The sequence below is a fragment of the Piliocolobus tephrosceles genome, chromosome 2 (assembly GCF_002776525.5).
Source record: "Piliocolobus tephrosceles isolate RC106 chromosome 2, ASM277652v3, whole genome shotgun sequence".
Taxonomy (NCBI): domain Eukaryota; kingdom Metazoa; phylum Chordata; class Mammalia; order Primates; family Cercopithecidae; genus Piliocolobus; species Piliocolobus tephrosceles.
The window spans coordinates 78,597,761-78,622,992 of record NC_045435.1 but is presented as its reverse complement, the minus strand read 5'-3'; the positions used below and the strand labels follow the sequence as shown (position 1 = coordinate 78,622,992).

The window sequence follows — 25,232 nt, the reverse complement described above, 5'->3', positions numbered from 1 at the left end:
TGCACACCCCGGCCTCCCGTTCCATGGAGGAGGCAGGAGCCCACCCCTCATACCCCCAGGTGCAGCTGCAGCCACCCAAGCTGTGGCTGTGGACCCAGGCATCCCTGCACTCTTGGGGGCCCAGGAAGGAAGGCCCCCCTGCCCTCGCAGGCTTCGAAGTGCCTGTTCCCACTTCCTGGTCTCTCCCTGCTGTTGGCACCCTTTTGATCTCAGAGCAAAGTCAGAGTGGAGCCCAGGTGCTGTCACAGACCAGCCAGGTATGCACATGCTCAGGGCAGTGCTGGCACACCAGCCTCCTGTCACCTCAGCCCCCTCTGGACTTTGGGTGCCAACAAACATAGGAAGTAAACCAATGAGGGCTGAAGGAAGCTCAGCACTAGCCTGCAGGTACCCCTTGGCACCTACAGCCTGGGTACCATGAACAGCAGCAGGAGGCAGACAGGTTCCTGGGTGGAAGGGGTTGGGTCCCTGGTGAGACCCTGCCTTCAGACCAGTGAGGGCCTAAAGGCTGGGGGCCAGCTCTACAGACAGAAACAAGAACTTGTGGTGCCTTTTCCGGTCCCGCTCATGGCCGCTCACAGACCAGCTGGCTCACATTTCCTCCCCTCTGAGGCCCATAAAAGCCTCGGGCTCAGCCAGAGCTGAGCAGATGTTGAGATGACCTGCCTGTAGAGAGGAGCTACCTACTTCAGGGCCTCCTCTGAGCTATTCTGTCACTTAATAAAGCTCCTCTTTGCCTTGCTTACCCTCCACTTGTCTGCCTACCCCTTTCTTCCTGGACACAGGACAAGAACTTGGGACCTGCCGAAAGGCAAGGCTGAAAGAGCTGTAACACAAACAGGGCTGAAACATGCCCCTTGCTTGCCATACTGCAGGTAAAGAGGAGAGAAGAGCTGCAGCCCTTCAGGGAGCTCAGACCTGGCGCTCCCCAAGCCAGGGCTGTGACTCCCTCTTTGATTCCCTGTAGTTCCTGGAGACTCCAAGCTTCCAGGTGCCACCGCATTCCCTGGTGGCAGCTGTGGAAGCTGCTTGCAGTGAGCCTGATCTACCACAGCCTCGCAGAGGCTGGAGCTGCCCGCCCCACTGCAGCAGGTGGCATGCCTGTTTGCAGTGGTTGGACCCCATGCTTGCTTGCTCACACACCCCTTGCCACTCCATGCCTGGCTTGTCCTTGGCAGGCATGGGATCCAGGCTGGTAGCATGAACTGAGCACAGCCTGCCAGCCCAAGTAGGCAGAATGAGCCCAACGGGCCCGAGCAAAACTCAGGCAAGGGCACCACCAGCCACAGAGGTTTCTGGCCAAAAAAGCGACACCCGAAGGATCCTGCAACAATTTTTCTCTTATTAAAAACTTCTGTTGACTTCATTTTCTCTATTAACATTGCTCATTTATTTGCTTCCATTTAGAGCAAAACTTCTTAAAAGATTTATCTAGGCCGGGCGTGGTGGCTCACGCCTGTAATCCCAGCACTTTGGGAGGCCGAGGCGGGCAGATCACGAGGTCAGGAGATCAAGACCATCCTGGCTAAGACGGTGAAACTCTGTCTCTGCTAAAAATACAAAAAATTAGCTCGTCGTGGTGGTGGGCACCTATAGTCCCAGCTACTCGGGGAATGGCGTGAACCTGGAAGGCGGAGCTTGCAGTGAGCCAAGATCGCGCCACTGCACTCCTGCGTGGGCGATGAGCGAGACTCCATCTAAAAAAAAAGTAAAAAAAAAAGATTTATCTATATATGTGGCTTCTCATTCCTCTATGTCCATTTTCTTTGTAGTCATTCTGGTAAGGCATTCATCCTCCACTACGTCCACACTGTTCTTGCCAAGGTCGTCCGTGGCTTTCAGATTATTTCCAGTGGTCAGCGTTTGTCCCTTACCTTACTTGATCTATCAGCATCATTTGACTGTTGATCTCTCCCACATTCTTGGAAAACATTATTCACACAGCTTCCAGGACATATCACTTTCTCTTGGTTCTTTTCATACCTTACTGGCCATTCTTTACAATTTCCTTTGGTTGGTCCTCTTTTCCATGACCTTGAAACTTTGAACTGCTCCATGTCCTTGGACCTCTTGTCTATCTGTACTCGTTCCCTTGGTGATCTCATCCTGTCTCTTGGCTTTAAATTCTGTTTATATGCTGATGACAGCTAAATTTATATCTGAAGCTGAGACTTCTTCCCCTGAACTCTAGGCTCATATATCCAAGCTGCCTTTAAAAAAATTTTTTATTGTGATAAAATAAATGTAACAAAATATATCATTGTAGCCATTTTTAAGTATACAGTTCAGGGTACTATATACATTCATAATGTTCTGTAACCATTATCACCATTCATCTCCATAACTCTTTTCATCTTGTAAAGCTGAAAGTTTTTACATATTAGACAGTAACTCTCCTCCCTCCAATCCCTGCCAGACACCATTCTACTTTCTGTCTCCATGATTTTGGACCCCTGTAACTACCTCAAATAAGTGGAATTATATAGTATTTTGTCTTTTTGTGACTGGCTTACTTGATTCAGTATAATGTCCTCAAGGTTAATCCATGTTGTAGCATATGTCAGAATTTCCTTCCTTTCTAAGGCTGAATAATATTTTATTGTACGTATATTTTTATGTCATATTTTGCTTATCCATTCATCTGTTGATGGACACTTGGGTTGCTTTTACATTTTAGCTATTGTGAATAATGCTGCTATGATCATGGATGTACCAGTATCTCTTTGAGACCCTACTTTTGGCTATATACCCAGAAAGGGAGTTGCTGGATCATATGGTAATTCTTTTTCAAAATTTTTGAGGAACTGCCATATTCTTTCCCACAGTAGCTGTACCATTTTACATTCCACCAACAGTGCATAAGGGTTCCAGTTTCTCCACATCCTTGCCAACACTTATTTTCTGGTTTTTTTGAGAGTAGCTATCCTAATGGGTTTGAAGTGGTATCTCATTGTTTGCATTTCTCTAATGATTAGTGATGTTTAGCATCTTTTCATGTGCTTATTGGCCATCATATATCTTCTTTGGACAAATGTCTGTTCAAGTCCTTTGCCTGTTTTTGAATTGGGTTCTTTGTTTTTTAGTGGTTGAGTTTTAGGTGTTCTCTATATATTCTGGGTATCAATCCCTTATCAAATGTATGATTTGCAAATATTTCCTCCCATTCTGTGGGTTGCCTTTTTACCGTATTGATAGTGCCCTTTGACACACAGAGGTTTTTAATTTTCATGAAGTCCCCTTTGTCTTTTCTGTTGTTGCTTTTGCCTTTGGTGTCATGTCCAAGAAATCACTGCCAAATCCAATGTTGTGAAGCTTTTGCCCTATGTTTTCTTTTAAGAATTTTATACTTTCAGGTCTTACATTTAGGTCATTGATCCACTTTGAGTTCATTTTTGTATATAGTGTTATGTTAGGCTCCAACTTTATCATTTTGTATGTGGATATCCAGTTTTCCTAGCACCATTTGTTGAAAAGACTGTTCTTTCCCATTAAATGATCTTGGCACCCTTGAACAGAATCTTTTGACTGTATATGTGAATGTTTATTTCTGGACTGTCTATTCTATTCATATTCTTTTGAATATGAGATACATGTCTCTCTGTATGCCAGTACCAAGTGTGGTATTTGATTAGTGTAGCTTTGATTAGTGTAGCTTTGTAGTAGGAAGAAGGAGGTATGAATCCTCAAGTTTTGTTTTCTTTTTCAAGATTGTTTTGGCCATTGAAATTCTGTGTAAGTTTTAGGATGAGCATTTCTAATTTTGCAAAAAAACCTCACTAGGATTTTGATAGGGATTATATTGAATCTATTGATTGCTTTGGGTAGTGTTGACATCTTAACAGTATTAACACTTCTCTGATTATGGAATATGTTTTTATTTATGTCTTCTTTAATTTCTTTCAGTAATGTTTTATAGTTTTCATTGTACAAATATCTTAACTCTTTGGTTAAGTTAATTCCTAAGTTAATTCATTAACAATTTTTTAAAATTTTTACTTTTTTTTTTTCTTAACCCCTTTCCCAACCCCCTAAGTTAGTTCTTTTTGATGCTACGAAAATGGGATTGTTTTTGTAATTTCCTTTTTGGATTGTTCATTGTTTAGTGTATAGAAATGCAACTGGTTTTCCTATATTGTCTTTGTATCTTACTACTTTGCTGAATTCATTTATTCTTAACAGTTTTTTTCTGGACCATTTAGGGTTTTCTACATACAGGACTATATAATCTACAAACAGATAATTTTATTTCGTCCTTTCCATTTGGATGCTTTTTTTTCTTTTTTTTTTTGGTGACGGAGTCTTGCTCTGTTGCCCAGGCTGGAGTGCAGTGGTGTGATCTTGGCTCACTGTAACCTCCACCTCCTGAGTTTAAGTGATTCTCCTGCCTCAGCCTCCCAAGCAGCTGGGATTAGAGGTATGCACCACCATGCCCAGCTAATTTTTGTATTTTTGGTAGAGATGGGGTTTCACCATGTTGGCCAGGCTGGTCTCGAACTCCTAGACTCAAGAGATCCTCCTGGCTTGACTTCCCATAGTGCTGGGATTAAAGCCACCATACCCAACCAGGTATAAACTTTTAAAATTTTAATAAACATTGATGAATCATTTTCCAACAAAGTTGTATCAGTTTATACTCTCATGTCCAGGACAGTGGGCCTTCTGTATCCATGGGTTACACATCCATGGATTCAGGCAATTTTGGATAGAAAATATTTGGGGGAAAAAAGGATGGTTGCGTCTGTACTGAACATGTACAGAATTTTTTTTTGTCATTTTCTAAACAATACATTATAACAACTATTTATGAAGTATTTGTATTTGTATTAGGTATTCTAAGTAGTCTAGAGATGAATTAAAGTATATAGAAGGATGTGTGTAGGTGTTATGCAACTACTACATCATTTTATAAAAGGGTCTTGAATATCTGTGGTGAATTTGGTCTCAGTCCTCTCCACGGATACTGAGAGATGATGCATATGAAAATGTTGTTTCCTCCACATTCTTGCTAGAGCCAATGATCACTAATCTTAGTCTTTGCCAAACTTATATTAAACATCTTGTTAGCTGCCTGTTTTCCTGAGCTTTTTAGGTCTCTTGAGAGTTTTGGCGTCAGGTGCCTGTTTGTGCCTTCCCATACGTGTCTTTTTTTTTTTTTTTTTAAATGGAAATTTCAAATAATATAGGAAGGTGTAATGGCACACCCTTATCCTTATAGGGTGTCCCAAGTAGCATTTTGAGTTTTGAATAGAGTGAGTTATGACCTTCTATGAGCGTTCTTTTTTTTTTTTTTTCTATTTTATTTTTTTCTCCCCGCAATACTTTCCAAGTCACAAGCCCCTCTCTCAGGGTGAACCCGTCACAGGGTGTCCTTCAGTTGCCTGCCTTCCTTCCTTTCATCGTCCATCTCTGTCACCCAGGCGGGAGTGCAGTGGCATGATCATGGATCATTGCAGCTTCAATCACCTGGGCTCAAGTGGTCTTCCTGCCTCATATTTTGATTTTTTGTAGAGACAAGGTCTCACTTTGTTGCCCAGGCTGGTCTTAAACTCCTGGACTCAAGCAGTGTGCTCACTTCAACCTCAAATTGCAGAGATTACAGTTGTGAACCACCGCGCCTAGCCTTTTGAGCATTATTCTGTGGCTTGACTGGGTTTCCAGCCCTGTTACTTAGGGCCAGGAGTACAGTAGGACCCTGGTTTAGAAAAGAAATTATGACATCTGCTAAATACTATTTAGCTTAATTTATTCATAAATTGGTTCACACTGTTAATTGAATAGTTATAGATATACTAGTCTGTATATTCTAAGCATACTTACATATACATGAGAGCTGACTAGTAATTTCTTCTTGATATAACTTCACTTAGGGCTGGACGCAGTGGCTTATGCCTATAATCCCAGGACTTTGGGAGGCTGAGGCAGGAGAAACACTTGAGGCCAGGAGTTTGAGACCAACCCAGGCAACAAAGTGAGGCCTGTCTCTACAAAAACAAAACAAAACCAAACAAAAAAAATTAGCTGGGTGTGGTGATGTGTGCCTGTAGTCCCAGCTACTCACACTGGGAGGATCTCTTGAGCCTGGGAGGTTGAGGCTGCAGTGAGCTGTGATTACCCACTGTACTCTAGCGTGGGTTACAGAGCAAGACTCTGTCTCAAAAACCCTCCAAAACTTCGGGATTCCCTAATCCAGCGGTCTCCAACCTTTTTGGCACCAGGGACTGGTTTTATGGAAGACTGGTTTTCCATGGATGGTAGGCAGGGGATGGTTTCAGGATGAAACTGTTCCATCTCAGATCATCAGGCATTAGTTAGATGTGCAGCCTAGATCCCTCACATGCATTGTTCACAATAGGGTTTGCACTTCTGTGAGAATCTAATGCCACCATTGATCTGACAGGAGGTGGTGCTCACGTGGTAATGCTCACTCGCCCTCTGCTCACCTCCTGTTGTGTGGCCCATTTCCTAACAGGTCACAGACCAATATCAATACTAACTATGGATTAGGGACCCCTGCCCTAACCCATATCGCAGTGTTTTGTATTTGTTATAATTGGTGTTCAGTCCATGCTATGAGACAAAGGCTTAGCAACTTCCTTCTTTCTACGCAGTAGTACACTGCTGCCCCCATCACACATGAATATTACCGTGAATATTATAAATATTATGGTTATTTATAACCATATCATTCTGATAATAACCATAAAATATTATATATATTATATATTTAACACGTGTATATATTAGAGTTCAGCTGTTACCGATCTATTTATATCTTTTTTTTTTTAAGAGCAGTGTCTCACCATCTTGCCCAGGCTGGTCTTGAACTCCTGGACTCAGACAGTCCTCCCACCTTAGCCTCCCAAAGTGCTGGGATTACAGGTGTGAGCCACTGTGCCAGCGTTGCCTTTTTTTTTTTTCTATCAGCTGTTTAAGTAATTGTCAAAGAACCTTATTTTTAAGAACCTTAACCAATAAAGGAAAGTCCTGAATCAGTTCTCTGACTGAAAAAAATCAAAGTGATTAAGTCTTTACACATATTCTGTGAGCTTAATAATAATAGCTACCTTTGTTTAGCAGTTACTATGTACTAATACTGTGCTAATGCTTTATATCCTTTAACCTTTACAACAAACATTGTGAGGTAGGTACTGATGCTATCTTTGATTTAAATATAGGTGAAGGGAGGCTCAAAGAGGTTAAGTAGGGTCACACAATAAGTTAGAAAGTGATAGAGCTTGAATTTAAACCTTTTTTTTTTTTTTGAGATGGAATCTTGCTTTGTTGCTCAGGCTGGAGTACAGTGACGTGATCTCGGTTCACTGCAGCTTCTGCATCCCAGGTTCAAGCTATTCTCCTGCCTCAGCCTCCCAGCAGCTGGGATTATAGTTGTGTGCCACCACGCCTGGCTAATTTTTATATTTTTAGCAGAGATGGGGTTTCTCCATGTTGGCCAGGCTGGTCTCGAACTCTTTGCCTCAAGTGATCCACCTACCTTGGCCTCCCAAAGTGCTGGGATTACAGGTGTGAGCCACAGCACCCAGCCAAATTTAAACCTTTAATGTATGCTCTGTTCCATATAGCATCCATTATTTGGATGTAATACAGTGTGGCCTACTTTATGTTAAGTCACAACTTAATAGCTTCCATTTTATAGTATGAATTACATCATTTATTGCTTCTACATTTAAAGAAGTCATTTGTGACTTGTGCCTTTTGGAATTTACTGACAGGGAATGAATGTTATATGGAAAAGATCGGATTATAGTGGTACTCAAAGTGTAGTTTGGAAATAGTGATTTGAGAGTTAGCTGCATAACTTGGAGTAAAGCCCAAGTCTTGGATTTAGTTGGGGGAAAGTGTTTATTTTGTGAGAAATGTTATCTGAAAGAAATTTTATTTGTTAAGATATTTAAACTGAACTTCAGAAAGAAAAGGTGACTTTTAACAGGTAGAGAGTACGGGTGGGTGGAAGCAAAGGGCTTTTGAAGTCCGAGACCAGGATAAGGAAAGACAGAGAGGCCTGGGGCTTATACAGGGCACTGCTAGTAGTTAAGCAAGGGTGGAATGGATAGTATTTTGAGGAAAAGAGGAAGATTAGGTTAGATAGGGTGATTAGGGTCATTTTGAAAGACTTCGAAAGTCACAGCTCTTGGACTTGATTTTGAAGTCAGCAGAGGGTCAACAGTCCTTTTATAAAGTGAAACAATGTGATCAGGTTTGTGTTTTAGGGAGTAAGTCTAGCATCAGTGTGGAGGGTGTAGAGTGTGGAAGTATGTTGGCAATGGTTAGGGTAAGAGGAATTGTAATCGGAAGGGAAAGGCAGTATGGAATTGAGAGATTTTACTGAATCAGAAATCATAGGAATTGGTGACACATTAGATGCCCTGAAGTTTTATTGACATTATTTATTATTACTGATAGTATTATTGCCATTATTATGTACTTACTGTAAGTGATTTCTGATGGTCACAAGTCCATTCTATTATTAGTGGCTGCTGACTGAATTTCTGTAAAGAGATGCTCAGGAAACTGATGGGTAAATGATGAGATGAGTCTAGGTTGTAGATGTTACAATCATGTAATATTTATTTAAAATATTTATTTGGTTCCTGCTCAGAAGACATTTTGTTTAGGACTGGGGATATCCCAATCTTCAGAGAATTTGCCATATTCGTGAGGAGTCTAACAGGCCTTGTTTGCTGTTCTTTCTGTATAATCTTTGGACTTAGGTTTTAACTCCTCACTCTGCTCATGTAGGATGCTGCTTATTTCATAGTGTTCTGAAGTTTAGATGAGGTAGTGTATGTAAAGTACCTAGCATAGTTCCTAGCATGAGCAAAAGCTAGTTCCCTTCTACTCTGTCATGGACACAGAAACCAGAAAACCCAAATTTATTAGAATTGTGTGTCAAATAGGTGGTAGCAGGTAGTGAATGAATTTCTGAAAGGAATTTTTAAAAGCTTACCTTTCCTGATGATTTGGCATCAGAAGGTCTGATTGCTGTTTTACTATTTTTACCATTGTGACTATAGATGGGTCACTTGGTTTGTCAGCCTAAATTTACTGATTTATAAAATGAACAAAATCATTGCTGTTTTATAGGAGGTCTGGAGAAATAGTAGAGATAGTGGATATAAAATTGCCAGATGAACATTAAGTAGTATAGCAGAATGGTTGAGATGAAAAGTTTACGAGCTTAGGAGACCCTTTGGCAAGTTACTTAACCTCTTTTAGTCCTTATTTATTTATTTATTTATTTATTTATTTTTTGAGATGGAGTTTCGCCCTTGTTGCCCAGGCTGGAGTGCAATGGCACGACCTCGGCTCACTGCAACCTCCACCTCCCAGGTTCAAGCAGTTCTCCTGTCTCAGCCTCCCCAGTAGCTGGGATTACAGGCATGCGCCACCACACCCAGTTAATTTTGTATTTTTAGTAGAGGCAGGGTTTCTCCATGTTGGTCAGGCTGGTCTTGAACTCCCAACCTCAGGTGATCCGCCTGCCTCGGCCTCCCAGAGTGCTGGAATTACAGGTGTGAGCCACTGCGCCTGGCCGTAGTCCTGATTTCTTTATCTGAAGTATGGGGATAATATAACATCTGCCTAATAAGGTTGTTTTATAGATTAAGTGAAAAAATGCATGCAGAGTAGTTTATCCAAGCAGAGGTTAAGCACTCAAAAACTGGCAATGATTATTGTAAATTATGTGGTACCCTTTTGTCACCGTAGAATAATTCTTTCTTTGGTCTTCCTTTCTTTGTTAAAACTTCTGTATACCTGAATTCTGGATATAAGTGATGTTACCTTTGATGGTAGTGAAAGAAATCAGCAATGCTTTTAAAAGAAAACTTCATACCTTCATAAGCTTTGGCCCCGAAAACTTCCTGGGGAAAAATGTCTAGGGACTTATGTTTAAGTCATAGAGAGAGAATTTGAATGTGATACTTTCTGTTACTGAATTTCAGTTCAAAATTTTTAAAGAATTAGTGATTCTTAACTGGGAGCATTGCTAATTCTGAGAAGTGCTGGATATCATGAGAGGTGTTTGAACAGCTGAATCATGTGGCAGCAGAAAAATGAGAGCCTCTGTACTAAACTCACGTAAGGGGTTTATTTTCCTTCTTCCAAATAGTCATTTCCCATCTCAGACAAAATGACTGTTTCATAAATTGCATTGTTATTATTTCCATTTATTCACTTATGGTCCCCAGAAACTTTGTTTGCTTTGTCTTTCAAAGTAGAATTATTATAATTTTTAAAGATCTCACCTGTGGATGTCTAAATTTTCAAAGCCTTGAGGAGATAAATCTCTCAAAGAATTAACTATCACTAAAAACAAAGAAATACGAGTAAAGACCAGGATGTTTTAAACAAAGTTATATGCCAACTTTAATGATTGTGCCTAAAGAATGAAAAGGCCATCATTATTATTTTCATTACCTTAGAAATTTAAGGCATTTTTAAAAGCTATGTATGTTCTTTTTCGGGCAGGTGTACTATTTGTGTCTTTTAACATTTCCACTGAATTTGTTTGCCAAATAAATTATTTGTGTGTGGACAGATTCCCCCCCACCCCCATAAGATCCACATTCCTATGATTTTCCAATTTTACCAATCTTTAATGGAAATTTTTTTCTTTTAGTTTCTCTCTCTACTACCTCTTAATGACTATATAGATCAATATCAACGATCCTTAGATGGAGCCCATTGTATACATTATTAAACAGTTTATAAGGCTTTAAACCTAGTGACCTTGTTCTTTTTTCCCACAAATGTGATCACAAGTATTTCCTTTTGTGGCAAATAAGGCTGTTATTCTATGGGTAAGGTGTTGTTTTTGTTGTTTGTTTTGAGACAGGGTCTCACTCTGTCATAAACCTAGAGTACAGTGGTGCATCATAGCTCACTGCAGCCTCAAACTCTTGTGCTCAAGTGATCCTCCCGCCTCAGACTCCAAGTAGGTGGGACCACAGGCACACACCACCACACCCAGGTAGTTTTTGGATTTTTTGTAAAGACAAAGTCTCACCATGTTGCCCAGGCTGGTCTTGAACTCCTGGGCTCAAGCGATCCTTCCCCTCCATCTCCCAAAGCACTGAGATTACAGGTGTGAGCCACTGTGCCTGGTCTGTGTGAAGATTTTTTAACAGAGATTAAGAGTGGTGGTGCAATTATTTTGTTTTTGTTTCAGCTGACCTCAGAATGGTTTAACATTTTGTGAGGAGAATCATGAAGTGTGAAAGTATTGCATATTTACGATATCACAGTATCCCCTCATTCTATTCCTAATATGCTAAAATACATGACATTTGGGTAAAATATGTAATATTTAAAACATTGGTATTAATAATTTTGATATCCTTTGAGGTAATTAGAGACTTTTTGGTGTCTAAAAGACTGAGTTTGAGATCACTGTCTGTTCTTTAGTATCAGTTAAGTAGGAGCCTCAAAGACAAACAGCTGCTTTTTGCTGTGATTAACACACCCCGAGAGGAAAAAATAATCAGAATTTTCTTATCAACCAGTCAGTTTTGGGGTGTGGGAAATAGGCTAATCACTGCCAAATTAGAATTTACTGTAGGCTTTCAGCTCCCCCCCCCCCACACACCCCATCTCTCAGAACTTTATCTGTAAACGCGAGGGCAAATGGTCCAAGGTTCCATACATGCAGGCTCTCTTTGCCTTGCAGGGTAATCTGGACCTCTGCCAACATTGTAGAATTGATTCTGCCCTCCTAGTGACCATCTCAGAGAGGCTGCAAGGGGCAATTCCAGGGAGATAGGTAAGCAAACCTTGGAGATACCTCCAGCGGGCGACTCAACTCTCTCTGGTCCTGTTCCTCCTGGTCGACTTTGTCCTCCATATCCAGGTTTTCTCTCAAGCTTGCCTCATCTTAGGAATTCTCATTTTAGGTAGGTCCCAGTCTCACTCCTGCCCCTACTGCCTGGTGAATAGGGCCCCATTAAGGTCCAGGCCCTCCTTTATCTATAGGACTTAAGGCAAATTAAGGGGGATCTTACAAGTTTTTAGATGACCCTGACAGGTATATAGAGGCTTTCGGAATTCAACATAGGTGTCTGAGATTCAGAAATCTAATTTACTTTGTCCTGAATTCTCAGTGAAGGATTGTCTTAATTCGAAAGCATATTTAAGAAAGATATAATAATTCTGTGTTTTGTATGCTTTATACTGTTTTGATTATACTTTTAAAAATTTATTTTTCCCACTTTCCCTATTTCTGTCTTTCATAATCTTATCTCAGCTTCCATGTAGAGACTTATCTCAGTTCCCATGCAGAAATACTTTTTCTTTCTCCACTTTTCCTTGTGAGCTGGCCCTGAAAGAAAGATTTATTGTACAGTGAACACGTCTAGAATGTCACTAGGTGGAAAAAATCTTGGCAAATTAACATCATTTGTAAGACCTTCGGGTAATATATTGGCAAGTTTCATTCTAGTTTACATATGAGATTTCATTTTGGTGAAAACATTTCACCACTTTTGTATATATTTTCCTATAGAATATGAATAAAGCTTTTTATTTCCTCCTTCAGTGGCACAATTAAATGTGTGATGCCTTGTTAGCCAGGAAACCAGAAAGGTTATATAAATAAATTAATTAATGTTGAACATGCATATAATGACTAAGTTTGTATACTCTAAGAAGCAACTAAATTGTTGGTCGCAAAAGTGAACAAATCATGGGTCTCCTTATTTCTAGTGACTCCCACTGCAGTTCATCCTACACACAGCTGCTAGATCATCAAAGCTGTTGGATTAATCTCCCTAAAACAGTATTTTCATCAACTCTGTCAGTAGTGCCTTCTGTCTTAAGAAACTGCAACTTCTTAGTCCAGTGCCGAAGGCCCTCTCTTTACAGCTGTATCTTGCATTTTTCCACTTGTTCCTTTGTTTGGTTTTTGTTACCCTCTGGGGGCCTTAGCTATATATAAATTTGCTGCAATACCTGTTCCTCCTCCTCCTCCTCCTTCTCCTCCTCTTTCTGCTTGTCTTTTCATTCTGATTACCACCCTCACTCATAAATGCTTCCTTAGCAACTGATTATGCCTAACTATGTTTCCCACCAGGCTCTCAGGATTTTGGTACTTAATTCATACTGTCTTAATTTATTCTCAGTTTAGGGTTGCTCTGCATATGATTTTATGGATGTGCAGTCTCTCCAAGATGGGTGCCAACTAAATGTTACAGACTAAGTGATTTGCCTTAATGATGGAGGTAGAGTTGAAATTGGCTCTTTGTATTCTGATTGCTTCAGGAAGTCTTCATAAATGAAATGGGATTTCGTAAGTTTGGAATCAAAGACCAGAGAGTGTTTAAGTAGGGAAGAAAGGCAGTGTGGAAATTTTATCGGAATAACAGTGTTAAATCTGCAGTATCTGTGAGGCCATGACACTGCTTAATATGCCTGAGGCTCAGTTTCTTAATCTGATGCCATGGAAAAAGGTAGAGTAGGAATCTCTGAATTGATTCTGCCACCGAAATAACTATTGAGCTGGCATGAACTGCCTGAAGCAACTATTTTGGAACTCTGGAATCTAGTAGAACATTTGCAGCATCCAAGGGAGTACTTGATGAGGAAAGAGGCTGGTGAGTTTCAAAGAATTTCATTGTTTTGGTGTTTGGTATAGTAGCTACCATCTCCCATCCCTCAATCCTGTAGGAGCCAGGTGATGGTTGCCTGTGTTCCTGGTGTGACTTGCTGGTCCCCGGGTGGGCATTTGGGACCTTTAAAAATGGGGATTGTGTATTATGTTGCTATTTTTAATTGCTGAGGTGCCAGCTGTTTCAACCCCCACAAGTTGAAGTGACTTACTTGGCATTAGCCATTTAAGATTTAAAGAGACAGAACATTCCCTCGAATTAAGATTTAAAGAGACAGAACATTCCCTCGAACTCCTTTTCTTATTGGATCCAGACATTTAAGGAAATCTGTGTTAGGTCACTGGATGACTGCAGAGATAACAGAGACTTCAGTGAACACATGGCAGGGAGTATAATCCTTGCAAAGAATAGGTTGGAAAATTCGCTAAACAAATGGCTGACTGCCACCCTCATCAAGTAACAACAGCAATCCTGGGGAGAGAAGGGAGCCTGATTTCCAGACTTACCACATTACAATATTCAAAATATCCAGAAAAAATTAAAAAGCATACAAGAAAGAGGAAAGTATGGCCCATTGCTGGGGGAAAACTGGACAGAAACCATCCTTGGGGAAATGTGGGCATTGGACTTATCAGACAAAGACTTTATCTTAAATATACCCAAAGAGCTGAAGGAAATCATGGTCAAAGAACTAAAGGAAATCAGGAGAACAGTGTATGAATGGGAAACAAGTGTATGGTATGAGGCAGGGGTCCAACTTTACTCTTTTGCATGTGTCTCTCCAGTTGTTCCAGCGTCATTTATTGAAGACGATTCTTTCCTCATTGAGTGGACTTTGAAATTCACTAGGCTGTAGATGTTTGGATTTATTTCTGGACTCCAGATTCTATTCCATTGATCTTTTATATCTGTCCATATGCCAGTAACACAGTGTTTCGATTACTGTACCTCTGTAGTAAGTTTTGAATTCAGGAAATACGAATCTTCCAACTTGGTTCTTCTTTCTCAAGATTATTTTGCCTACTCAAGGTCCCTTGCAATTTCCATATGAATTTGAGGATTGACTTTTCCATTTCTGCAGAAAAGGTGGTCATTGGAATTTTGATAGAGATTGCACTGGATCTGTGGATTGTTTTGGATAATATTGATACCTTCACAGTATTAAGTCTTCCAATCCATGAACATGGGGACATCTTTATATTTATTTAGACTATCTTTAATATTTTTCAGCAATATTTTACAGTTTTTAAATGTAAAAGTCTTTTACCTCCTCGGTTAAATTTATTCATAGGTATTTTATTCTTCTAGCTGGAAATGGAATTGCCTTCTTAATTTTCTTTTTGAATTATTCATTGCTGGTATGTAGAAACACTGTTTTTTGTGTGTTAACCTTGTAAGCTGCAAATTTGCTGGATTTGTTTAACTCATAGTTTTTGTGTGGATTCTATGGGGTTTTCTATATATAGGATCATGTCATCTGTGAATAATCGTAGTTTACTTCTTCCTTTCCAGTTTCAATGCCTTTTTTTTTTTCTTGTCTCTAGACAAGAAACTGCTAGTACAGTGTTGAATAGCAATGTTGAAAGCCGGCATCCTTGTCTTGTTCTTGATCTCAAGGGGAATGCTTTCAGTCTTTTACTATTGAGTATTATGTTAGCTGTGGGTTTTTTATAAATGCCCTTTATCATGTTGAGGAAGTTCCCTTCTAATGTTAGCTTTCTGAGTCTTTTGTTGTGAAAAGATGTTATATTTCATCAAATGCCTTTTCTGCATTGAGATGATTGTGTGTGTGTGTTTTTTTTTTCCATTTTCTACAAATGTGGGGCATTTAAACATTTTTATAGTATAAAATACCTTTTTAAAGTTGAACCACCTGGGGTAAACCCCACTTACTAAGCAATGCCAGCCACTTTTCCAGCTTGGATGAGTTCTGAGTTAGGCAAAACAAAGATGAAAGCCTTGCACCAGTTCTTCATGTAGCCCCAGACAGGTGAAAATTAGACAAAATAATTTGTGATTAAGGTCTGCTCTGCTCCCTCTGGAACCAGGTACCAGGGTGTCCCACACTGGAAATGCAGGCTGATGTCTCCAAGACTTATTTTGTGCTGGAGAGGGGGATGGGGCTAGGGTAAGTAATGCCACAAAGCTTTCCTATATTTTAATTGCCTTTTTCTTGATTCAGTGTTTACTTGGTTGCTGTAAACCTTTGACTGTTTTCCAGAGTTTTAACAAAGTTGGTTCTGATAGTTTCTGCTTGTTTTTCAGTGTTTCTATGGGGAGACAGAGGCTTGGAGCCGCCTACTCTGGCATTTTGCTGATGTCACTTTCTTCATTCTTTATGGTTTTAAAAAATTTTACCCTTTTTACCTTTTATTTACTTTAAGGCATTATTAGTTATATTTAATCACTCTTGTGATCCTTCTAATTTGTATTCGTTTCTAAAATAAATTTTTCCTTTTACTTCTATTCTTTTGAGTTATTTCACCTTTTCTTGAGTTGTATAATTATGATTTATTTTGCTCTTTCATGTCTTGAATTATTTTTCTAATGTCTTTTAGCTTGTTTTGAAATAGAAGTTTACAGTTTTGATGTCTTTCCAAGGTCTGTTTTTCATTATCTGTAAAGATACTATTCTGCTCCTTATTCTCTTTTTTCTTAAAATAACTATATGGATGTTGCTAAGTTTTATATGAAATTGGTTTTCCTAAACTTTAAAAAGGGGTCATGATTCAGGATAACTTTTCTAATTCACAGAGCTCCCTCTTCTGTTGTTTTTGTAAAACGTTTAAAAATATGGTGTCTTCCCTTTCCTTTCTCTACTTTTATCTGAACCTTTTCTTTCCTTGTCTCTATTGTCCCCGTTCTGCTCAATTTTGGTTCCACTTCCAGCAGTTTTCCCTCAGTTTGGAGCCCTATCCTGGAAGGTAGCTTTGGTTGGTAGGTTGGTTTTAAGAATTTATATGGCTCAGACTGTTCCAGCCTTTTTAGGAACTTACCCTGCACTCGTTATTGGATTGAGCCACACCATTCCCATTCCCAGCTTTTTTTCAATTGGCCTCCATACCATCCAGTGAACACCTAATAGCTATTTTGGTGTTGTCCTCAAGTCCCCAAATGCCCACTTTGTTTCCTTATGTATTCTTCTGCAAAGATGCTGATTCCATGCAAGTCTTGTGGCTCTTGGTGGTGTTCCCCACTCTTATTTTGGGGTTTGTGTGGCTACTGTGTCACCTACTTTTGCTACAAATGTTTCCCATGGGATTTTGGTTTTGCTGTCTTAGTCACTCTGATTTTAGGTGGTGATTCAGGGAGATTAAAAATTTTTGTTGCAGTATCTGCTATCTACTTCGAATCCATTCTGTATTCATGTCTTAAGAACTACCCTGTATGGACTTAGAGTTTGTGGCCCCTGGCCTGTGGTGTGTCTCCTATATTTGTGCTTTATTTTGAAGCTTTAGTTCAAATGTTATTAATCTGTTGGTGTTTGGATATTGCAAAACCTATCAATATAGAAAGAGTTAAAAAGAACCAATGTGTCATTAGAATGGAAATGAAAACATTTACAGATTATAGCAAAGTTGAAAGTGATGCAAAATGTATATGTTTATGGAATGAATTCATCTACAGCAGGAACTTTCTGAAGGCCAAAGAGCAAATTGTGCAACCTGTGAAGTGCTGTTCCTGTGTCATTGAAGTTAATCAGCAAGAGACAAGGAAAAGTGACTGATGAGACAGGGGTAAACTTTTCAGTTCAAGGATCACCATCAGTGCCTGATTGTTGGAAACTTAAAGTTTATTCAGGGAAAGCAAGGAGTTGATGAAAGAATTAAAACCTTAAAACAATGAAAGTGCTGCTGTTGAACTTTCGCCATAAGCCACACAGGGTTTTTAAATTCAGAGCTCCTTACTCACCTGTTCAACATCAAAGTGAATGTCTGGTGGCTAACGCAAATACTAGAGCCGCTAGGACATTCCTTAGGCTACTGGGAAAGAAAGATAGTTAAGACTTTGACAGATTCTTTATTATTTTTTTTTTTAATGTGGTCAAAACTTCTTTTAAGGGGAGGGAATAAAAACCTGATAGAAGAAGGTTTATCAGCATAGAGGAAAAGGATATTTCTGGTTTTAATTTGACAAAGGATCGAGTAATATATCTACTTGCTGGAAATGTACCCAGGGACTATAAGCATACTTCCTTTCTAGGCCCTTGCAAACAGTTTAACATTTATTTATGAGTGAGACAGAGTCTCACTCTGTTGCCCAGGCTGAAGTGTGCAATGGCACGGTCTTGGCTCACGGCAACCTCTGCCTCCCAGATTCAAGCAATTCTCCTGTCTCAACCCCCAACTGCCACTGAGTAGCTGGGATAACAGGCGAGCACCACCATGCCCAGCTAATTTTTTGTATTTTTAGTAGAGATGGGGTTTTGCCATGTTGACCAGGGTGGTCTCGAACTCCTGACCTCAGGTGATCCGCCTGCTTTGGCCTCCCAAAGTGCTGGGATTACAGGCATGAGCCATCACGCCCAGCCTAGTTTAACATTTTTATACCTTAGAAACCTAACCTGATAGTAAATAGAATAACTTCTATACATAATGTAGACGGATTAATGGTAAATTGTTTTACAAGAGGTACAGAATCTTTTTTTTATGTATCAGTCTTTCAAAACAGCCAAGGGCAAAAGGTTAAATTATATAAATGAAAGTATTTCTGTAGAGAACTAAACTAATGTGCTCTAGCTGTATACAAGTACAGAGGGTCAGGGGGATGAATAGAAGTTAGTGTGACTGAAAAGGATGCAGAAGGAAAAGAGTGGGAGTGATTGAGTTGTGAGGGAACCAGGACCAGATCCTGTAGGGCTACAATGGTAAGGACTTTGGATTTTATTCTAAGATATTTGAAAGCCATTAGCAGGTTGAAAGCAGAAGAAGAACGAGCAACTAATGTAAATTATATGTTCAAGCTAAACAGAGGCCAAAGGTACCATGGTATGCTTTGGACAGTAATATAGACATGTAAGAATGAAAAGACCCTGGGGTAATATTGATGTAAGAAAAAAAATTTTTTTTGAGACAGGGGTTCATGCTGTTACTCAGACTGGAGTATAGTGGCGTGATTATGGCTCATTGCAGCCTCAACCTCCCAGGGTTCAAGCTATCCTCCCAGCTCAACCTCCCAAGTAGTTGGGACTACAGGCCTGCACCACCATGCCCAGCTGATTTTTTCTATTTTTTTTGTAGGGATGGGGTCTCACTTTGTTGTCCAGGCTGGTCTTGAACTCCTGGGCTCAAGTGTTTCTCCTGCCTTGGCCTCCCGAAGTGCTGAGATTACAGACATGAGTCACTGTGTCTGGGCCCTAATGTAAAATCTTTTAAGTTCGAAAATATGTTGTGGTTTTAGGGTTATATAGGAGCTACAAACATGAGGTGTTGATATACATATATATATATGTTGTATATATATACATGTATTTCTTTTTGTTTTTCAACAAAGTGTTAAACAGTAATGAACCTTACCTAATGTATTCTTTATTTTTATTCTGTTCCATTTTATGTTTTTTTTTAAAAATGCTAGTTGCAACTCACTAAATTGACTTAGTAATCCACTAATATATCAGAACTTGAAGTTTGAAAACCACTGTAAATATCATATAATTCTCTTATTTAACTTGCCCAGGTACATATTACTGAACATAACCTGACCAGAATCCAGACATTACCACATTTCCCAAAAATATATTTATTTAAAACAAAAAACAACTCTCTTATACAATGTAACATTAAGTTCCAGTGCAGAAAAGATTTTGAGGGTAAATATTCCTACTTGAAAGTATTGTCTGTCCTTATCTCCCAGGGTGAAGTGTTAAGTCCTGTAAGTTTCAAATGTATTTAAAATATCAACACACTTTTCTTAATTAATGGTCTGTAATTAGATATACAAACTGCTAATCAAAGTAACAGTTGGTCTATTTTGAATTATAAACAGAGAATGAGTCATTTATAGACAGCCTCATGGCCTTTAAGTTGTCAGCTACGAATTAATGAAATGAAATGTCATTTGAACATTTTCTGCAGATTGCTTCTTAGTCTTTAGTTATATTTAATTTTGGAAGAGAGCTGTGGGAGGGGTGAAGGATAAATGAAACATAAAGGTTGGTGTGAAGTAATGAGGAAAAATGGCCCTTTTAATTTTCTTATTTGAACCCTTGCTTCTGTGTTCCCCAGTTCTGTGACTTTTGAAAGATACTTAATATGCCTGCATCTCACTTTTCTCCTTTATAAATGAAAGTAGTAATATCTTTTTTTGTTTGTTTCTGAGACAGTCTTGCTCAGTTTTCTAGGCTGGAGTGCAGGGGCACGATCTTGGCTCACTGCAACCTCTGCCTCCAGAGTTCAGGCGATTCTCCTGCCTCAGCCTCCCAAGTAGCTGGGATTACAGGTGTGTGCCACCACACCACCATGCACCACCATGTTGGCCAGGCTGGTCTCGAACCTCTGACCTCAAGTGATCTGCCCACCTCGGCCTCCCAAAGTTCTGGGATTATAGGCGTGAGCCACCACAACTGGCCTAAAGTACTAATCTCTTTATCATAGCTTTAATGTTAAGTGAGAGCCTGATGGCAAAAGTATATTTTGATATATAGTGTATTAGGTATCTTATTATCTTTCTTCCTTAGGAAGAAATTCAGTGAAAATGTGTTATTAAATAAGTAGGGCTGAAGAGTGTAGAAAAATCCAAAAAGAAAGGTACACCTTTTTTTTCTGGTGATTCTCTGCCTAGTAAGTCTGTTGTGTGTGATCCCAGTTGTGCTGAAATTTTTTAAGGATTTGTAAGTAATAAATAGTTAGGCTTTCTGTGCCTCCTGCTATCCTTTCCATTTTTAAAGAGGGAGGGTTACCCAAGTGATGAGAAGCAAATTTGGTAGGTCAGAGAGTTGGTACCTTTATAGTTGATTCCAGTATTTTTCTAGTGTCTCAAATCTGCTTTGTCACAAAGAATTTAGTGAGATATATCAGTCCTCATATCAAGTTGTGTTAGCTGATTGATAGCTGTTAACTATAGGCATTACCTAAAACCAGTTGCCCTTGCCTGTGCAACAAAAAACACTTTCTTTAATTTAACCCAGACATCCTAGTAAACAAAGTGAGATGGAAAGGCTGGGCACCCTGGCTCACACCTGTAATCCCAGCACTTTGGGAGGCCGAGGCGGGTGGGTCACCTGAGGTCAGGAGTTTGAGACCAGCCTGGCCAACATGACGAAACCCCGTCTCTACTAAAAATATACACAAAAAAATTAGCCAGGTGTGGTGGCTCGCACCTGTAGTCCCAGCTACTCGGAAGGCTAAGGCAGGAGAATCGCTTGAACCTGAGTGGCAGAGGTTTCAGTGAGCTGAGATCTTGCCTCTGCACTCTAGCCTAGGTGACAGAGAGAGACTCTGTCTCAAAAGCAAACAAACAAAAAAGTGAGATGGAAAGATAGAATTTTGTCTAGCTGGTCTTCCCTTCCTTTAAAAAAAATAGCTATATTCACATATAAGGAATATACTATAAAATTCACCTTCTAAAGCATACAATTCAGTGGTTTTGAGTATAGTATATTCAGAGTTGTACAGCCATCACCACTAATCTTAGAATATTTTCATCACCTCAAAAAGAAACCTTGTACCCATTAGTACTCATTCCCCATTCCTTCCTGCCACCTCAACCTTTTGTAAGCACTCATGTGCTTTTTGTCTGTATAGCCTTGCCTATTCTGGATGTTTCATATAAATTGAATCATTATAATACATCAGTCTTTTGTGACTGACTTCTTTTACTTCACGTAATGTTTTAAACGTTCATTCATGTTGTAGCATGTTATCAATACTTCACCCCTTTATTGCCAAATAATATTTAGTTATATGAATGTCTACCACATTTGTTGACTCATTTATCAGTTGATGGATAGTTGGATTATTTTCCCTTTTTGGCTATTATGAATAATGCCAACATTCGTGTAGAAGTTTTTATGAGAACATGTTTTTAGTTCTCTTGGATATATACCTAGGAGTGGAATTGCTGGGTTGTATACTAACTTTATGTTTAACATTTTGAGGACCTGACAAACTCTTCCAAAGAGGTTGTACCATTTTGTGTGGCTAAATTCTAAATCACCTAGTTTTCAGATTCTAATTTCATATATGTTAAAGGAGAACCTTAGCTGAAACGAGTGGTTTGAATTAATAGGGGAAAAATTCACCTGCAATAGTTGGCAAAGCTGGAAGCACTTTTTTTAAAAGTACATTTGGAATTATTACTATTAATATGTGACTTTTTTTTTTTTTTTGCAGTTTTATCTTCAAGACACTAAAAGTAGTAATGGTACTTTTATAAATAGCCAGAGATTGAGTCGAGGCTCTGAAGAAAGTCCACCATGTGAAATTCTTTCCGGTGACATTATCCAGTTTGGGGTAGACGTGACAGAGAATACACGGAAAGGTACGGGTATGGATCACTTTTTTTATTACTTGTCTTTTAAGGGTTAATTTTTCATTCTCTTACTTGACATTACAAAACATTACATGCTTGTGAAAGTGATTTAAATACAGCATTATATGTAGTGAAAAGTTAAAAGTCTCATACTTTCCCTATTGCTCTTCTAACATTTTAATTCTAAAGTGTTAATTAGTAATTTATGTTCTTCATCACAGTTAGGAACCAATTGGCTGCAATGACAGCATACCCAACCAAGACAAGCTTAAACCACAGGATATTTATTGTTGATAATGAGACTTAATGAGAGATCTGGAGGCAGATATGTTCATTTGTTCAGTTGACTCAATGATATCACCAGGGATCCAGGGTCTTACTGTCTTCCTGTTCTACTGTCTTAAACATTTTAGTTTCTCATGCTTTTGGTTGTTGCTTCATGGTAATAAGATGATGGCTGCAAGCTCCAGGCATCATTTTCCTCACACCAGTATCCTAGGCAAAAAGGATGAGATGGGGATAAAATGCCTTCTTGTGTGGCTCTCTTTTTATGTTGAAAGAACAATCTTTTGCAGAATCCTCCCAGTAGATTTCTCCTTAGGTTTCACTGGACACATGGGTAGATCCCATACATAGTTACCTATAGCTACAAAGAAGTCTGGTGAAGTTACTTAATCTCATGAAGGGGAGCAAGAAGATCTATGATTGACATAGATAAATTTTGATTTATTCCTTCAGGTTGTGTGTGCATTGTTACCCCAAACAAAATTAGAGTTCTCTTAGCAAGAAAGAAGATGGAAAGGCAGTAGAGGTAGGCAGCTAATAGTAGCTATCACAAGTATAAAATAAAATTTAACGTCTTACAATTTTTGAAACTGAAAGTTCTTTAGCTAAATAAATGTAGATTGATCTTTGTTTTTACAATTCAGAAGCTTCCTGCCTCTACCTAGTTCACTGTCTACTTTATGACCACGAAATTATATAGCTAAGTCATAAAACTAAATGGATAAAAACCATAAGTGTTTAGTTCCACTTTATTAGTTTAATATGGATAGTGCAACCATTTGGCAAGTTTCTCCCTTCATTTGTCTGAACATACTCTGATCTGGTGATACTGGTCAGAGTCATCAGGCTCTGACATTTTGCATAGTAGAGATGGTGATGATGGTGATAATGATAATGCTGATGATGCTGGTGTGTGTGTGTTCATGTGCATATTTATGCATATACTTTCACTGGTATTGCAACAGCAGTATTACTTTTAATGGGTTTTTTTGGCCTCCTCAGAAAGTTGGGTTTTGATATTTGAATTTGGGTAGGGCCAACATCTTAGGAATTTCCATTTACAATTGTAAACCAAAAAAGAAAGGTTTGTATTTTGGTGCAAAATATTGACACTCCTTACTAAGAGAATTCAACTTATATATGACCATACTGGGAATAGCTGCATTAGACACTTCTATATCTGCTCTTGCCATATCACACCTCCAAGTCATTCAGCAAACAGTAAACCGAGCTCATTAAATGGAACCCCGGCTGTGAGTAACCCATAGAGAAGAAGATAATTTGATTACATTGTCTTTTTCTCCAAGGAATGTCTGTCTGTTTGGCTTGCATTTCCTAAAGAGAATTATTAGGTGTTGATTGATAAAAAGGATGAGGTAATGAAATACCTTTAGAGAATACTTAGTTAAGATAAGCGGGACTTCTTGGAGTTTTTAATATGCTAACATATATGCAGATTTCCAAGGAGGTGGCCATTATAGAATGCAACTCTTTCCAACCTCCTTTTCACTGTTTTTTTCCCATCTATCTGTGAGGGATACTCTTTAGAAAATGCTATAGAAAGCTAAGAAGATGACCCTGAGATTCAAAGTTCCTCTTAGTATAATCTTATTCTAGTAACATTAGATTTTTTTTTTTTTTTTTTTGAGACGAAGTCTCGCTTTGTTGCCCAGGCTGGAGTGCAGTGGCACGATTTCGGCTCACTGTAAGCTCTGTCTCCTGGGTTCATGCCATTCTCCTGCCTCAGCCTGCCGAGTAGCTGGGACTACAGGCACGCACCACCACACCCAGCTAATTGTTGTATTTCTAGTAGAGACGGGGTTTCACCATGTTGGCCAGGATGGTCTCGATCTCTTGACCTCATGATCTGCCCGCCTTGGCCTCCCAAAGTGCTGGGCTTATAGGCGTAAGCCATCACGCCTGGTCAGTAACATTAGATTTTAACAGTCTTCTGTGAAATTTTACCTATCTTTTATGCTGACTTTAAGGAGATTAGTTTAAAAAAAAACTTGCATCATTTAAAATGTTTTCTTTTGGTACTTACTGACTTCAGAAAGTTGACTTATGTTAAGCACGGGCTCTTGGGATACAGCTGTGTCACCAGTTGAGTACTACCTGTTTAAGGGTATACCAGAAAAAAAGTACTGATTTTTGTCCTTTGCTAAACAGTGGTTTGATAATCTTTTGTAATCACTTGGAGAATTCTCCTGAAATTATGCAACACTACTAGATAACCCCTGGATCAAAGAAGAAATCAAAAGGGAAAATTCACACTATATTGTAAAGAGAGGAGACTTTTATGCCAAAATACAGTACGTCTTTTAGTCAGATAATATTAATAATCTTAAATTCCTTTCATGTTAAAGAAGACAATTAAGAAATCTGATACTAATCAGAAAATGAGTAAGTAAAAGAAGTTGAAAAAGAGAAATAAAAGCAGAAATTAATGAAACAGTGACAAAAAATTCTGCAAGGGATAAACAAACCCAAATGCTGGTTCTTTTATTAATAAAAAGAAAACAGTGAACAAGGTAATTAATAAACCATAATGCATTAAGTTAAAAATACTAGCAAAAATATACAAGATGAGAAATGAGAAAGGAGAAATAAAACACAAATACAGGATATACTACAAGAATAATAAGAGAATCTTGTATAGCTACCTATAGCAAGAGAAAAGAAAAAATTAGAGTAAATTGATGTTTTCCTAGCATAATTATCTCAAGAAGTGGAAAAATTTGAATAACTGATTGTTTTTGAAAGAGACTAAAAAGTTATTAAAGATTCACCATTGAAAAGACACCAGAAACAGAGGGATTTACAGCTGAATTTGATCTTATTTTAAAAAGCAGATAAACC

The 25,232-nt window shown here is 38.9% G+C and overlaps 1 protein-coding gene across 11 annotated transcripts in view; it reads left to right on the top strand.

Annotated features, from left to right (window-relative positions):
• The window catches only part of SLMAP (sarcolemma associated protein), a 179,472-nt gene that overhangs the window by 55,550 nt on the left and 98,690 nt on the right, over positions 1-25,232 (top strand). For 7 of the 11 annotated variants that reach the window (XM_023200912.1, XM_023200900.1, XM_023200908.1 and 4 more), the window contains exon 2: positions 21,950-22,103. In XM_023200912.1, coding sequence (XP_023056680.1) covers positions 21,950-22,103 — 154 coding nt within the window. The remainder of the gene's footprint in view (positions 1-21,949; positions 22,104-25,232) is intronic. The other 4 variants (XM_023200917.1, XM_023200904.1, XM_023200895.1 and 1 more) reach the window with 1 other exon arrangement.